The sequence below is a fragment of the Amaranthus tricolor genome, chromosome 17, assembly GCF_026212465.1.
Source record: "Amaranthus tricolor cultivar Red isolate AtriRed21 chromosome 17, ASM2621246v1, whole genome shotgun sequence".
Taxonomy (NCBI): domain Eukaryota; kingdom Viridiplantae; phylum Streptophyta; class Magnoliopsida; order Caryophyllales; family Amaranthaceae; genus Amaranthus; species Amaranthus tricolor.
The window spans coordinates 4,072,144-4,088,983 of NC_080063.1; the positions used below are offsets into that span (position 1 = coordinate 4,072,144).

General features: G+C 34.4%; 2 protein-coding genes across 3 annotated transcripts; both read right to left on the reverse strand.

Moving 5' to 3' along the window:
- Nucleotides 1–156: 156 nt before the first annotated feature.
- On the reverse strand, nucleotides 157–11,266 carry LOC130804121 (protein cornichon homolog 4). Its single transcript, XM_057668452.1, has 4 exons — nucleotides 10,928–11,266; nucleotides 5,855–6,036; nucleotides 773–895; nucleotides 157–688 (listed from the first exon to the last, which is right to left on the reverse strand). The coding sequence occupies exons 1-4, from the start codon at nucleotides 10,997–10,999 to the stop codon at nucleotides 649–651; spliced, it is 417 nt and encodes a 138-aa protein (XP_057524435.1). The 5' UTR covers nucleotides 11,000–11,266; the 3' UTR covers nucleotides 157–648.
- Nucleotides 11,267–12,478: 1,212 nt separating this feature from the next.
- Nucleotides 12,479–14,405, reverse strand: LOC130804658 (uncharacterized). Of its 2 annotated transcripts, none has more exons than XM_057669181.1 (2): nucleotides 13,892–14,405; nucleotides 12,479–12,872 (listed from the first exon to the last, which is right to left on the reverse strand). In XM_057669181.1, exons 1-2 carry the CDS (start codon nucleotides 14,139–14,141, stop codon nucleotides 12,676–12,678), a joined length of 447 nt encoding a protein of 148 aa, XP_057525164.1. In that variant the 5' UTR covers nucleotides 14,142–14,405; the 3' UTR covers nucleotides 12,479–12,675. The 2 variants fall into 2 exon arrangements, with proteins under 2 accessions (XP_057525164.1, XP_057525165.1); XM_057669182.1 differs by lacking the exon at nucleotides 12,479–12,872 and adding an exon at nucleotides 12,879–13,239 and having other exon boundaries at nucleotides 13,892–14,243.
- Nucleotides 14,406–16,840: the final 2,435 nt, after the last annotated feature.

A 16,840-nucleotide genomic window follows, 5' to 3' on the forward strand; every position in this document is an offset into this window, starting at 1 on the left:
TCACCATCTTTGATATGATGAATTGAGTATATTGTAATCTTAAAAATAAACTCAATTTAGAATTTAGTTTGAACTCTAATATGTATTTGTAGATTTGGATCATTTTTATTTTATTTTATTTAAAGCTAATTTCTAGGTCTGGATCATTTTTTAGTCAATTGGATAACTCAAGTTTTTTTTATATATATATATATATATATATATATAATTAGGTCAAGGTTGAAGTATTCTATCACAGTTGTCATACCACATTGTATACAATACTCTAGGACTTGGATTATTGAGCTGATAGAACTTGGATTAGTTGTATTAATGTATATATTACGGTCAACAGGCATCTGCCGAAGCTAGCGATAGAACTTAAAGAAACAGGAAAAGAAAAAGAAAATAAGCGAGAAAAAGGCTTCATCATTAAGCATTAACCCTAAAAATGTCGATGGAAAAACATATGAGAATTAATATCATGGGGACATGTTAATACACAATAATTCCATTTCATGGAATAAAAATTGAGCGTGCCTAGTGAACTTGTAGCCGAAGCCAGAAACACTTCATTTAGTAGCAGTAAAAAGGAAAACCAGGTGCTGGATCAGGCTACAAGTCGTTCATATGTTGCAAGACTTCGAAAGAAGAAAAACTAATAATGTCCTAGTAGTGTTCATCATCGTCCAACGTAGTCCATATCATCCTGAAGCATTTTTAATGATAAATGATTAGTTTATGACAGATGAGGATTTACAGTATAATGCTAGAGGCAGAGCAAAGATCATACCAGAATAATGAAAGGAAGAGGATGAACAAAAGATATCCCAGTTTGATGAGACGTTTCTTCTTTTCCCAATTTAGTAAATTAAAGATCTCCGTTACATCAACCAGGTGCTGGTTGTTCGTGTACCTAACAATGGGGAACAACAAGACTAGCTCAAAATCATATGCAAGAGTTTGTCTAGCTAAAACACAACATTAAACATCCAGCAGCTCTTGGTATATACCAGTTGACTGCGGAGCTAACAGAGTACAGCGCAGAATGCGTCAATTATCTAGTTCCTTTTGTGGGGGTGGAGGGAGCAGTTAATAATAACGCTGTTATAAACCGAAATCACCGCATGATGATTATTTCAGCACTAGGGTCTACAAACCACTCTAAATCTTGATGCAGCAGGCTGGAATTTTACTGCAACAAGATAGGTTTAATGTAGAATCATGCGTTGACCTAATAGTTAAAGACTATCCCTTCCACCCTTTGTTACAGGGGTTCGATTCTCACCGCGCACATGAAGGGTCAATTCCCTTCCCCTTCTATTGTAGGGGATTCTCCGGCCTTACCCAGAGTAAAAAAGGATAAGTCTCAACAAGCTACTTTTAGCCCCAAAATGAGCTAATTTACAAAAGTAGACAAAACCATTCACATGACGAGACTGAAAGCTTAATTAACCTACTTAATAGTCACTATTAGTCACTAGATTAGAAATCTAAACTGCCGTTAAAGCAAGATAGACACTAAGGGCAAAATCCTATATTATTCAGGACATCAGGAAGGATAATATTTTTTTTTTCTCCCTGCTCAACACAAAAGCAAAACAGAAAAGGCTGGGAAAATAAAATGTGGGTCAATGACAATCATGAAAACGACATAGACGCATCACGCATGTATGATGTTGCCGTATACTTCTATGATGAACTTCAACTAATCTTTCACAAAATTGAGACCTACTACCTTCAAGGCCTTTGAGAAGATTAGAAGAAAATGATGCTAATATATAGTGTGTAGAACTTAAAAATACCAAAGGTCCAAGCTTGTTGAATGCCCAAAGATATTGAAGTAATCTAGCTTGCCGTAGCAGCACTTTGGTCACAATGACTGAAATATCAAACAGTTCGAGTCATTGAGGCCATCAAAACCACAATCCGTGCTGCGAATCAAATTATTTTCTTTTTACTTGGCAAAGCAACAAGGACTCTTTGTAAAATTAAAGGAGCCAATGTGTATATCTTAAAATATTATAAAGTTGAAGCATTGTGCAAAAATGCGGTAATGGTCACGATCGCGGTAACAAAATGGTGATGCGATAACGAAAGTAATATGGTTATCGTAACGCCTAAGTATAGTCAAAAGCATGAGATATCCCTTGATAAAGCCCAAAATGCAGTTTTTTTACACCCTTACAACGTAGTTTGTTATTTTATGAAAACCTTTAAAACGCAGCTGATCTGATGCAATGCAGCCTTGTTTTTGTTCTGAAGTGAAGTACAAAATCATACTATAGACCTGCTTTCAGTCAGGATTTAGCTTCCTAAAAAACTCAGAATCACTATGCAACTCTACTTCATCAGAGCACACAAGTTCTAAATCTGGAAAATGCATTGAACTTTAAGCCAACATGCATTTTTCCACACTTAAGCTGAATCCTGGATTGCTATGACCTTTAAATTCTCCGTCCCTAAATATAAATCCGTATCCACTTGCTCCTCCACAATTCTCTCTGAACCCTTTCACTCCACTTATTTTGCCTAACAAATGGAAAAGGGCAAACATTTGGAGGAGACAGGGGTAATATCAGAAGTACCTATGTTCTATTTCCCTGATATTCGATACGCCAAAATGGACATGACTCCTCACAAGCCATTTCATATTTCACTCTAACATCTTACTTGTCTTGACCATGTTCCATGATCAGTGAAAACTAAGAAAGGCTAAAGTTATCCATGAAATATGCGGTATGGGTACAAATGAGCTGATACGTTCATAAATTGCTCATAAACAAAGTCGGTCAATGCTTTGTCAAAGGTCACTACAAATAAACAAACTTGATTGGTAATGAGCCGAACACGAACAACTTAGATTCAACTCGTTTAATGTTCACGAAACAACTCATCTATGATTGTATAGTTTAAGATTGTGCCCTTAAGAAGGTAGTTTGAAAGTTTTTCAAGCTTTAAAAAATCTTTGCATTTTAAATAATATTCTATCATGTATTTTATTCACAAAAGCATATTTTATTAAGGAAAAAAGAATTTTAAAACTAATGTGTAGACACTGACCCAAACTGTTTTCCATGTAAAGATTAGTAAAAATTTGAATCTACTTAAATGTATACATACGTCACAAGGATTATTTATCAAATTAAACTTGATTCATATTCGTTTAAAGCTCAAATTAGAGCTTGAATACCAAATCGACAAACTTGTGGACAAAACTCGAAGAAGTCAATTCTTAACAAGCCAAGCTTGAACAAAACATTGAAACCTTGTTTGAGCTCGAGCCTTTACCAATAAAAAAGTTAAATCAAGCTTAGCTCGAACAAGCTCATACTTGTATCAACTTGGCTCATTTACAGCCCTAACCATTGTGCGAAAATGTGGTTATTAAAAATGGGCTTGATATAAGCTTTGAAACTAGAAATAGCAAACAAGTAAATCTAGGATCATTATACGCAGGTAAAATGTGAAAAAATGCAAAAATATTTTAGGATCAGGCATATGTTCCATAAATGAAGTCTCCCTTACATCTATGTCCAATTTTACCACAGAAACCTATGCTCTAATTTTGAACCTGAACGAGCCTGAAACATGGATATATATCTGACATTACCCAAGTATCAGTAACATAGGCTGAGTCAAATCAACCTAACTTACAGATGTCAAGGACCAGGGTAGCTATGCAGACATAGACCTTGGGATGCCCCAACTCTGCCAGTTTTAACGGTGAAGTCAACCCACCAGATATATCAATGATGTTTAGTTATCTACTTTTGCCATTTGTTTTAGAAAACCTCTCCAATAGAGCACCAAGAAAAAATATATGTATACATGCCAAGTTGGTTCGGTCTTTTGAAGATTCGTGTATCTTGACGAGTACTGTCTATCATACAAGGATACTACAATGCAAAACCATGATGCTAAAAGGAGTTGCTACATGAACCAAAAATTTGTCTCATATAATATATAACAATCCTCTTTTTCTATTCATTCTGGTCTAGTGCTAAATGTTCTGGTAAACACAATTCCTTCTTGTCCTTCATTCCTCCAGCAGTCCAAGTCATCTTGGTCTCTTTCTGATTCTTATATAGTCTGTCCATCCAATTCCCTACTTCCTTTTCGTAGCATCTTTTTATTGGAGTTGCACACGCCAAGATTGACAGAGTCAATCCTACCTCGTTTGTCCTCACTTTTTGCTACTCGTCAGCTTGAATATTGTTGTTTCAAATTTCTAACACTTAAGAGTGATTCCACACATCCATCTCAATTCTCAAAATAAGCATATAGGTTACTCCCATCTTCTTACCATGCTCCTTCTTAATGAGAAACACTGCAACACATGATGAAGCGAGTCTACAGGCTTTTCTATAAAATCCTTCCTTTAATCTTTCAGGCACAAGCATACAGAAGCCCTCAAGAATTTTGTTTCAAAGGGAACCGCTATTCCTAATGACAATGCAAACCAATTCAAACACATACGGTTTATCCAAACATCCATTCACTTTTATAAATGATCTGACCTTCTCATCTATGATTGGTACCCATTCTCATCAAATTCATTCAACAAACAGCTTTAGGGGTATTGTGATCTTATTTGAGTCAAGTTGTCACCATTCACTGGATAACAAGTTTAATAGCTTCCATTATTTGATTCAACACTCCATTTATAAAATTCATGGTTCCTAGACGTGTTTACCCAATTAGTTCATAGAGTGCAGAATTGACACGCTAAACATAAAGATTCAAACTCAAATAGGCACAGCAATCAAGCTAAGCTTTCAAGAATCAAAGTAATGTTTTTCATCTCTAATGCTCATTCATATACTAGCTAGTTAGTGTCGCATTCCCTTCAACAAGATGACATGATCAGGAATCAAGTATGAACACATTTCCAGTAACCTTGATCAACTAACAGAAAAAAAAAATCATAGGACAAGCGCCCAGATTAATTTTCTCCAGCAGTTGTTTCGAAGCACACGAGAAAACACTCATATGGACCCTAGATAGGCAACCAATAGCTCAAAGCTCATTCGCAAACTCCTATAGGAAGAAGTGCCATTTGGGTAAGAGACATCTTTTATGACATAATTATTGTAGCTTCAAAAGTGAAAAGTTATTAAGTTTTAGCTTCTTATGTATTCTAGACAGAAAATATCAAACTGACTCATTTGTTCAATAAAGAAATTTCAAATACCCCAATGAGTATAAAGAAGATGCCTCAACCCTGATCTCATCGACTTTATGTCACCCTAGCAATAGTATGACTATGAAAAGTTCTTAAATAGGGGAAATTAATTAAAGCCATATACAAGTAAGGCTTTACTATGTTAGTTAAGTTAAATATTATTGAAACTTGGAATAATCAATGCATGAAGAGGAATCCATTTAGATCATGGTGAAGGAAGAGTCTAATTATACAAATGAAAGAGATTTTGAAAACGATAGCAAAATCGAGCTGGAATGGGTTGCCAAGCATTACTCATGTCTGTCCTGGGGATGACACAACAACAGTGAGGAACCCAGCAATCATAATTAGGGGTAAACCGTAGTATATTATCTCTAGTCTCTATGTTGAACAACTATCAATTCTTATACTTGCCTTCACGAATTAATTCTTTCATTTGGTAGCTATTGTAACTCTCTTATTTTAAGTTACTCTGATCCATAAAAGATCTCAAAAGAAACATCAAGCATTTCAACTTGGATACTAGCCATAACTTCTAATTTCATTTGTACGTCTCATGCATCTGTAAGGCTGTAATTTGACATGACACAAGCAGGAAGAAGCGTGTTTGGGAAAAAAAAAGTTGCAAGTACTCTACTCACCAAGTAAATTAGGGCAAAAAAATAAAAATAGAGCAGCATCGATGCTTACATTTTGATGTTGTAGTAAAGGTATGGCATACATAAAAGTGCCATAATCCAATGGCCGGTTAGGAGAAAAAGGAGGCAAAGTCCTCCTTGTATTATAAATTCTGGAAAGACTACTTGGTTTATCCGAGCTGCAGAGTCATATGGGTTGATGTAATCAAACTCTAGATCTGCCAAGCACATAAGCTGCAAGAAAATTCTGATATTAGTACAGATCTTTTAATTATGTTAAGGAAAAACATCATGTTCAGCACTATCATAAATATATTTATGTTGTGAAACAGCCTATAACTTCTTTTAAATCAAAAAAATATTTGATGCATCAAAACAGCAAAAAGATCAGGTAGAACTCAACACTGCCACCATTATACCTGTCAGCATATTTTACCTTATAGTTATAGGTTCCATTTGTTGGAAGTTATAACAGATCCAGAGTGCAAAACAGCCATATTCTTTGTTAGTTGATAAAATTCGAAAATGAATAGGATCAAAATCCACATCAAACAAATAAAAGACAAGCATAAAAGATCAGTACTCAAAAACTTAATAACCAATATGTAAAAATATACAAATTTTCCATCTAATTACATACTGAGTCATTGGGGCCAAAAGCTCCCCAAGAGGGAGAATCAACACTCCAAAATAATAAAAGTACGTTCCCAAAAATCTAACGCCAAAGAGGTTTAGTAGCCCCCCCCTCCCCTGGCTGCCAGTAGGCTTCCTCCACTTTGCGCCTCTTCTCTGCAGCCTTTGTAATACCCCAGATTTAGCTTGAAAAAGGATTGATAAACTACTCATATCAACAAGGTGCATCTTCTTTTCTAGGGAGCCCATTTGCTAAGAACTCCACAGTTAAGGGTGCTTGGTGGGGAGCAATCTTAGAATGGGTGACCTCCTGGGAAGTGTTCCCGGGTGCGCGCGAGTGAGGCAAAGTGCGCTGGAAAGACTTGTGTTGGTTTGTGGGTCAGTCTACAGTCTCCATGAGTAGTCCCCAGCGGTCCGAGGGGTCGGGGTGTTACAAATGGTATCAGAACAACCCTGCGACCGTGGTTGATAGTGTTCAGTACACCTAGCGGGGGAAAAGATCCTAAAGTTACGGTCCAACGAGGACGTTGTATTCTTAAGTGGGGGTGAGTGTAATACCCCAGATTTAGCTTGAAAAAGGATTGATAGACTACTCATATCAACAAGGTGCATCTTCTTTTCTAGGGAGCCCATTTGCTAAGAACTCCATAGTTAAGCGTGCTTGGTAGGAGCAATCTTAGGATGGGTGACCTCCTGGGAAGTGTTCCCGGGTGCACGCGAGTGAGGCCAAAGTGCGTTAGAAAGACTTGTGTTGGTTTGTGGGGCCAGTCTACAGTCTCCATGAGTAGTCACCAGCGGTCCGAGGAGCCGGGGTGTTACAGCCTTGATCAGCGTAAATAAGATGAATCAAGCCATTGTTGACCCACCCCTCCACACCCCAACATTTGTTACCAGTTCTTGGTGCTGGACTGCTGGTTTACCTCCAACGAAGATCAGAAATGGCCATATTTGAGGTGAGTAGGTAGAACTCACTTATTTTGAACATCTCACAGCCCACGGGTGTGGTTTTTTATTGATCCTCTTTTTTGTGGTCTTATGTTTGTTACTCTCTTTTTTTCTCTCTCGTTTTGTTGTTTTTTTATTTTTGTTGGGGTGTTTGCTTCTTATATGTCTCTAACTCACTATCTGTGTATCCATGATCTTCTAACCTTTCATGTCAATCAATTGTATTATTAAGAAAAGTCCATTGAAGAAATCTTGACACTTTTGAGGTTCCTGATATTATCGTCATGTGTATAAGGTTTTTAAAGGAAGAAGGTAACTCCAAATCAAACTAGGAAGCTTAATTCTACACTAAGGCTAACAATCTCCTAGTGCCATTTCTATGATAGACAGGGTTCCTGTTTTCTGTTTAAGCAGTGTCCTTGAGCCTCAAGCTTGCATTTAGCGCTCTCAAATTAAGGATGTCAAAAAACTCTTATTTTATATTTTTGTTAATTCCTTAATCTTGGAAAAGGATTGGCAAATATAGGTGAGAAAGATTGAAGAGGCTCTCAAAAACCTCAACAAGGCTAGAAGCCTTGACCCTAAGAACAAGGAAACTTTTAACCAAACTCAACTACATCACAGACAACCTTAAGGTGAAAAATGATCCAGGAAACTAGGAAAGTAATATTTTGTACGAGAGGCCGAGTTCCAATGAAGACAATAAGAGCCTGCTCCCCAAATAAGGGATATGGACTACTGAGATTGAAGACGAAAATTCAATGTCGGATAAATCTCCGCTCAAAAAAACCACGAACAACCAGGGTATCCTCCATGAAAAAAGATCTAGTCGGCCTTGTGAAATTGTTGGGAATTTTACAGGTCCTTAAGCAGCGTTCCTTTACCTACTGTAGCAAAGAAGAGCCTTCCACCTCCTTGTCAATATCAGCAAACAATATGGGGCAAGTAAAGGCAGGGAAAGAGTTAGATGTTTATAATCATCATTCCCATATAACCATATCATTGCAGTATCCATCCACCCTAGCCGTCATGATGCTCCTAAAGTTCATTGTGGTATAGAAATAAGTAATGAGGAGGCCAATGAAAAACCTCTATCCTAATTGATAGCCCCAGTGTCACATGGCAGAAGCAAAGGTATCAGACCATGGACCAATGCTCAAGTTTGGTGCAGAGTGAAGAAATTTGAGTCTGCAACACACGATTTTGTCAACTCGACAAAGAGAAGAATGCCCTTAAACATCACAAAAGAGTGCTCAGAATTGCGAGGCTAAACAAAAGAAACTCATATTTGGGGCAGTAGCTTAAACCAAACCAGAGCTCCACAAAATCAAGATATTGTTCCCCTTGTGTAAACCACCCCATGCAAATTGAGAATAGCATATTGGGATAGCAAGTTATGTTTGTTTTGGTCTATTTTTGGCCTATTTTGGAAAATTCAAGAATTCAAAGAGAATTAGGTAACATTAATTCATAGGTTTCCACTTCTAAAAATAATCAGGCTGCATGCACAAACATGAAGGAAGGCCAACCTAAAATCACAAAAAAGAATTGCGAATATAATTGCGCGGTGAAGGTCACATCGAAAAAGCAGAACCTTTTTGTGTTACCGCATACTTTGAAAGCATCGCAATGTGCATAGTTAAGTTGAAAATATCCACTATATCATAGTAATTCAAGCGTTTTAGAACATATATTTCAAATAAAGCTTATAGTGGGAGTTTAGAACCTAATGCATATTAAAAAGGATTATAATGGCTAATATTCTAGTAGAGCAGTTTATAATGACCGTTACTCCATGATTACATAAAGAGATTTTGCGACATGGTAAGCTCAATATCTGTTCTAAAGCGGTTTTATGTAAATAAATTACCTCAATTATTTTTTAACGCCAAAAATGCTTTACTTTGTCTAGTCTAGAAATGTTTTCGTCCAAATGTCATCCTTCACTTGGTATCATTATTCACTATCATACTATGCTATGCTTATCCTAGGATGCCCTTGCATGAGTCGTACAATTTTATATTTTTGCCCAAGTTGATAGTGTGTCCTTTCGCTAGTCTAATCAGCTTCTTTAACGACTTTAGCATTCGCTCAAATTTTTATTCTTGCGCGGGTATGATTACAAGAACATCAATGACTAAGAGTTTGTGCTGAGTGACTACACATTCACCTAATACGACATCATAGTTTAGGCACCTTCTCCACTTATTTCTCCTAGTCAAGAAGTAATCAATTTGGGTAGCATTCGTTCTACTTATTTATGTCACCACATGATTTCCATGCATACCTTGTGTTAAGTACTACAAATCATATGTTGTGTAAAATCCAAAATACTTTCCCTCCTTACTTTTCATACATATCTAAAGTGTCTATAGACATTCTCAAACACTTTTATTGTCTGCCCAACATCAACATCAATATAAAACTTTTCTGATGTTGCGAAACTTTGCATCACACCATCTAACTAATCCTAAATTTCTTTTCGATGCTTATCTGCTCCCATTTGAGACGCATATGGACAAATGATGTTCAATATTTTTCTTCTACACAAATACAGAAACAATAAAATAGCAATAATTGTGAGAAGTACAAAGATGAACAATATGAACTCTTAAAATCTTCCATCAAAATTCAAGCCAAGTTCTTTCACAATTCGTAGTTTCCAATATAAACACCAAAATTCCTCTCAACATTCATACTCATAGAGGATGAATCCCAATTTAAGAAGACTAATGAAAAAAGAAAGGCGAGGACTTAACAGCCCACTCTACAAAGAAGGATTCTTTTCTCATAAAATTCAACCCAATGTTACCTGATTTGCTAATTCACTATCAACATGATTGAATTAGCTCAAAAGGGCTCAGAGTTTGATCATTGGGGTTTACAATTTACAGTGATCAGGCAGGGACTAAAAACTGCCCACTCCACAAAGAAGATTTCTTTTCTCATACAATTTAATCCAAGGTTACCCAATTTACACTGATATAGTGTATCAGGTAAAACTAGTTCAATCAACCCATATTCTCACAAATTCAAGGTTCATTTAGAGAGAGGGGAAAGATAAACCAATGAATTTAAACATCAAGCACTACAAGTTAACATGTAAAATATTAGCTCATAAATTACCTAAAACTTGACTGCAAATTTAAAAAAATTCACATCTCAACCATTTCAATTACTCCCTTCCCCTTCTTTTAAATTAACCTTTTAAACAGTTTACACAACATACCCATAAAATGTACGAATTCCCACACTTTAACTACAGCGTCAAGAGTCAAGAGAATAACCCCATGAAACAAAATTTATTGGGGGACCAGAAAGTAATCGATTTCCAACTAAGTAAACACAATTAAATTCCCAGAATTAAACGATTAATTTCCCTTATATATTAGCAGCAACAAACACACATCTACATTAAATTGTTTTCAAAAGAGGGCGTAAAATAAAAGGCAATAAAACAAGAATTAATTCAACAAACCAAAAATTGAACTCATAAAAAAATCATAGGTTTTTCAGATGAAAATCAAAATTTAGAAAGTAAAAGGACCTGATAAACGACAATAACAAGGAGAGAAATAATGACAAAGAATGAAATCAGCCATGCGAAAAGGCTCCACATGCTCGATTGTTCTTCGACCCACAAATTCCCTCTCAAAATTTCTGTGTACTCACTCCGTCACTCGAAAGCTCTCCGACTATATCGCCGAATTTCCCGGTAGAGATTTGTGTGAGTTAGGGCAGACGACCTCTATTTTTCCGTTGAGTCGTCGTGGGAAATGGTCAGAGGGAGACGCCAGGTAAATTAATCTGTTTTCATGAAGGAAACGGTATGGTTTTTCTTTTGTTTTTCTAATATATAGTTGAAATGATTTCTATTTTTGGAAATTTTTGATAAATAATGAAGTACTAATAAATAATAATGGTCTTCTCCTAATCCATGTTATTATGGGTGGAGTAAGTCCAAAAATGGAAAGTGGGAAGGTTGAGTTTATATACTTGATCCGTTATGAAATACTTACTATATTTTAATTTTAAGTACTATTAATCGTTCAAGCTTATTTTATATATTATGATTAATATGTAAGTAAAAATGTAGTCAAGTGGGATCTTATTTGAATTGTCCAATCGCATACTTTCATCATATTAACTTTTTATAATTTTTAGATGTGTATAATTCGACATATAAATGAACAAAATAATACTTTAAATTGCGTAAAAAGTGAAATGTAGCAAGTATAATGAAACGAAATTGCGTAAAAAGTGAAATACAACAAGTATAATGAAACGGAAACTAAGTTCAAGTGTTCAACTCTTCCACCATCGATTAATGCCCACTATTCTTTAGGGGTTTGACTTTATGTATATTTTTAATGTACATCTTGAAAGTTTTTAAAATAATTTGAATAAAAATAGCAAATATGAAATAATATGTATATATTTTTTTCATTTGGTTTGATATGTTGTTCTTTAAAAATATAGTCAAAGTGATATATGTTAAAATTTAGATTTAAAATGAAGGAATTAAAGAAGTGAATACGTAATATGAGTATTTTTTATCTTAAAATATTTTACCAAGTGAGTATGTAATTTGAGGATTTTTTTATCTTAAAATCTTTTACCATTTCATATTAATTGATATATGAGTATTGAATACCTTTTGTACGTACTTCAATTTATTTGATGAAGTTTTTTGATGCTTTGGATTCCAAGTCTGGAGTATTCAGGATGGGAACACAATGTACACATAATTCAGCTTTTCTACATATAAGGATTTTCAATGAAGATTTTTCTTTTTTTTTTTCATATTTTTACAACTTTGAAAAATTTTAAGTGTCACAATTAAAGAAAGTTTGTCAAATAAAATTTATTTATTGGCTAAACAAAAATAATATGACATTTGATATTGACCAATATTTCTACCGTTAAAGTATCTTTGACTAACATTTATTTATAGTTAAATTAAGTAAATTAGATAATATATTATTGACAATTTTTAAAATTACAGAGTTAATTTATACATATACCTGTTAAATTTGGGTGTTTCTACTGCATAGTATTTCTAATTTTTTTTAATATCATATATATATATATATATTAATACTAAAATAATCGTGCATTGTACAAATTTTTACATTTTTACATTAGTAATCTATATTTATATCTGAAATAAATTTTGGTAAAATTTACCACATTAATTAAGACAAAGATATGTACATCTAGTAGTAGTTAAGTATTTGATATTGAATACATTATTTATTGATAAAAAAGCAACCATTGAATATGGTTTCCTAATTTTTAATGACTTGTACTACGATGCATAAGAAAATTATAGAGAGATCGTAAGAAGTCCAAAAACTTGGCTAATGGAAATGAAAATCTTTCATTCTGTTTTGATTGGTCTAAAATAATTGTTCTTGCATGATCTGCTTGCTCGGGACATAAGAAGAATTTCCTAGACCCCAAATTGATCACTTTCTCATCCAATTTTAGGCCTGCAAAATCACAAAACCACATTATTAGATTTTAATTTTACTTCTTACCCGTTTTGTTTTGTTTCTTTCTATAATTATCGTGATTTTACTTTATTTATTTATTTTTATTTTTCTTTCTTATTTTATTTTATTTTTGGTTAGACTAAGTTTTTACTTATACTATCTTTTTCTGCTAATAGTTGCACTCTTAAAACAATATTGCCTCTCATATCCTTCAATTGCAGGGCCCTTACTGTTTGGGGTGAAATCGACCGCTTTTTTCTTGTCCTCCATGTGAAGAGTGTAGGGGTATGGATTGTCCATCACCTTTCCTCACCCAGACCTTGCTTGTAAGCGAAATATTGGGTATGATGATGATGAACAGTGTCTAGAAATCAAGTGTTGCAAATGTTAGAGACAAAACAAATACTCCCTCCGAATCAATTTAGAAGTCCCATTTGCTTGGGCACGGTTATTAAGGATGGTGTGAGGTCCATTAAAAAGGGTAAAGGGTAAATAGTAAAGGATAAGTAGTGAAGGGTAGTTGGGTAAGTAAGGTATATGGGGTATATTCGTAATTACTTGTGTGAACTAAGGATATTTAGGTAAAAAAAGATTGACAAAAATAAAAATGGGACAACTAAAAAGACTTTGTCAAATAAGAAAATGGGACAACTAAATTGATTCGGAGGGGGTATAATTTTTGACATTTTATATACTCTAACACGCCCTCTTAATTAGACGAGAGCCCATTGGGTTAGAAGTGTAGATACTCATAGAAGCTGATTATTTCACTTTATAAATAAACTGTGGTTGAGATTTGAACCCACGATCATTTATCATGCACGTTGGATAGTGATACCATGGGCTCCAATAACTTATTGTGAATGAATTAACACTATAACAGTATATGTCACCTCATTTCCCTCCCAAAATGTTATGTGTTTATGTAACAATTAGCAAATTGAGTTGAAAAAAAGGAGTTTTTGTTTTTAATCTGCTAATATTATGAATGAACTAATACTTGTAGAAAAACTTACTTTGGAGACTGAAGGGAGAGTAATGAAGGCCAAAGCAAGAAGGATGAATCTCACTCAACAATGGCCTTCTCTTCTCTTTCACGTACACTTTTAACACATCCTTTATCAAGTCATGGACCGTATCATCGGGCGACACTATAACTTGAATCGGCCCGACACTTCCCCGAACAGTTACGCTAACCAGCAGCTTCGTCATCTGAGGAGTCTGCGGCACAACTTGATGATCATTTCGCGAAACCTGATGCGTCATATTTTTTGGTACCAATTTCTAAGACGCAAATAATTTGAAACAATATATATCTGTCCGACAAATGTTAATGTTAAAACGATTTGATTTGATGACTTTAAGTTGTGCTTGAAAGATAATATATGGAATATTATGCCGAAAAAGTTGGAGTGTGTGGAAATTTCGGCGAAGGTGATAAAGATGTGTCCCATCGGTTGTGTTATGGACTTATATGCAGTGGTGAAGTTTCGGAGGGTACTTTTTGTTGGCTATTTTGTATACTCATTTTGTTGCTGTCGTGACCTTTAATTTGATTTGTGAAGGATATGGATTGCTTTGCTTAGCTACAATTCTACAATATCTACTCCTATTCATTCTCTCTAAAATCATTAGAGGTCTTTTTACATAAATTAATTTTTGAGTATTAGATACTCCCTTCCAGTCATTATAATTATTTTCTTTGGATTTCGCATAACAATTAAGAAATTAAGAGAACTATATAAAGTGTACTCCCTTGACTAAATATACTCTTTATATTTCAACCCATTATTAACCATACTTAACACTCAGAATATTGTGTAATTATGAATTATTAATGAGGACAATTTGGTACATTAAAAATCTATGGCTTAAAATAAAAAAGGGAACAACTAAGGTGAACTGATCAAATAAGAAAAAGTGAGAATTATAGTGAATTGAAGAGAGTTAAATTTACCAAATACTCCTAAATAACAAAATCAGTTGATTAAATCAGTTCATAAAATTAGTCAGTTGAACCAACTCCTCTACTTCATAGTTAAAAGAATCCTAATCCTAATTTTGCGATTCTACGATCTTACGATCCAAAAACAGACGATCGATCTTAATTGTAGGTAGGATCTTAAAGTTGGCAGAATTGTACGATCCTACTTATCTCAAGAATTTAGGAGTAGGATACACAATTGTATGATTCAACGATCCGATCCTACAAGAGTAGTCTCAATCCTAAAAACAATATCTTATAATCTAGATTTGACAAACACACACACACACATACATATATATATATATATATATATATATATATATATATATATATATATATATATATATATATATATATATATATATATATATATATATATATATATATATGAAAATTTACAAAGAAACACCTTATAAAACCAGTTTTTGTAAAAAGAACACCTTTAAATTTTTTTTTTTGTAAAAAAACACCTTTTAAGAGACTTTTTATTAAAAAAAACATCTTAAATCAGTTTCTGGTGACTTTTTCTTGAGTTTCAGTTTAAATGATTATTAAAATAATTTATTTTTCATAACTTTATATATGAAGTGAAATAAATTTTGATTTACGCCTTAAAATATTAAAAAATAACAGAAATATAATTAATGATCAGTTATCTAAAGCAAATTAATGCTTATTTGTAGGATCATACGATCCTACTATCCAATTCTGCCAATTTAGATCTTACCCTCATTGATCCTAGGTATGAGAATCATGATCCTAACAACCTTGCTCTAGCTAGCTACCGCTTTTAGCTATCAATTGTTTGTCAAACACCTCCATTGTTTATGAATTTCATGTGTGCTATACCAAGCAAGTACTTGGTCTAGCTAGTTTTGTAACACCCCGTCCCATAATTACCTGTAAATATTGATGCGGAAGCAAACTACGGGACAGTGCATTACGCTGACACAGAAGTAAAGGTGGAAAAAGGAAATAAAATGTTATAAACTAATTACATTATAAACATATAGCTAAACAGCGGGCCTAGGAATGATGTACTAAAAGTTTAACTTCAAAAAGGAAACGTGAGGCAGAACAACCTCAGATAGGTAAGTAAAATGAGGACTATTTAAAAACTTTTTCTACTTGTTCAAAACACATGCGACACTAAGTTTAAACTTCAGAGGTAAGGCTCTAAGCTCACAAAATATTGCCCAACGCCCGATTGAAAAATATATAAGCATATCATTCACAATCTTCACCTAAAAATATTAACAACAGTCCACAGTCAGTGGGGAGTAACTAGCAGTCTTTCTAAGGTAATATCTAACATATACAGGGCAGTACAACTGTGTTCATAAAAGGCTACATCAATAATTCAACATCTAAATTCATATAATAAAATATTCTATTGTAAACATGCGCTGAATAACAATATCCAATGTAATCATATGCAAGCATAACAGAGTAAGCTGTAAAATCACACATTAGTTATAGTGGAGGAACAGACGCCAGTACTACACGCAGCAGTACTTCTCAAGCTTTGCCGGGATCGCAACCCCTTAGTTAGCGCACTAACTGTGTCTAAGAATGGCCAAACTCCCGTTATTAACATTCCATACCGAATGCAATAATCGGACGACAGCAACCACCTGAGGATAAGGTACTCCATACCGAGTACACTAACACACTCCATACCGAGTGTGTGGGGCCCTATAATAACACCATTCCATACCGAATGGTGGTGGCATTTGTCCTACCCATCAACCGCAGTCTAAGGGTTTTCCTCCCTATACATGTATCACATATCATAATAACATCATGCCGTATTGGGCAATCAATTCATGCTTCATGCCATCCAGGAGAAATAATTCTCATGCATCATAAGATACCCATAACATATCATATCAAAATAAACATGAAGCATAATCATCCTCAAAATAAGGTAATCAACCATTTTGCATAAAAGAAATGGGTTGCTTAGTTTAATCCCTTA

Excerpts from the sequence above, each read along its gene's own strand:
- LOC130804121 (XM_057668452.1), bottom strand. The coding sequence starts at position 10,999 with ATGTGGAGCCTTTTCGCATGGCTGATTTCATTCTTTGTCATTATTTCT. Across the intron at positions 6,037-10,927 it reads TTGTTATTGTCGTTTATCAG|CTTATGTGCTTGGCAGATCT; the intron begins GTCCTTTTACTT and ends ATTTTCTTGCAG. Across the intron at positions 896-5,854 it reads CTTTACTACAACATCAAAAT|GTACACGAACAACCAGCACC; the intron begins GTAAGCATCGAT and ends CCCCATTGTTAG.
- LOC130804658 (XM_057669181.1), bottom strand. The coding sequence starts at position 14,141 with ATGACGCATCAGGTTTCGCGAAATGATCATCAAGTTGTGCCGCAGACT. Across the intron at positions 12,873-13,891 it reads CTCTCCCTTCAGTCTCCAAA|GCCTAAAATTGGATGAGAAA; the intron begins GTAAGTTTTTCT and ends GTGATTTTGCAG.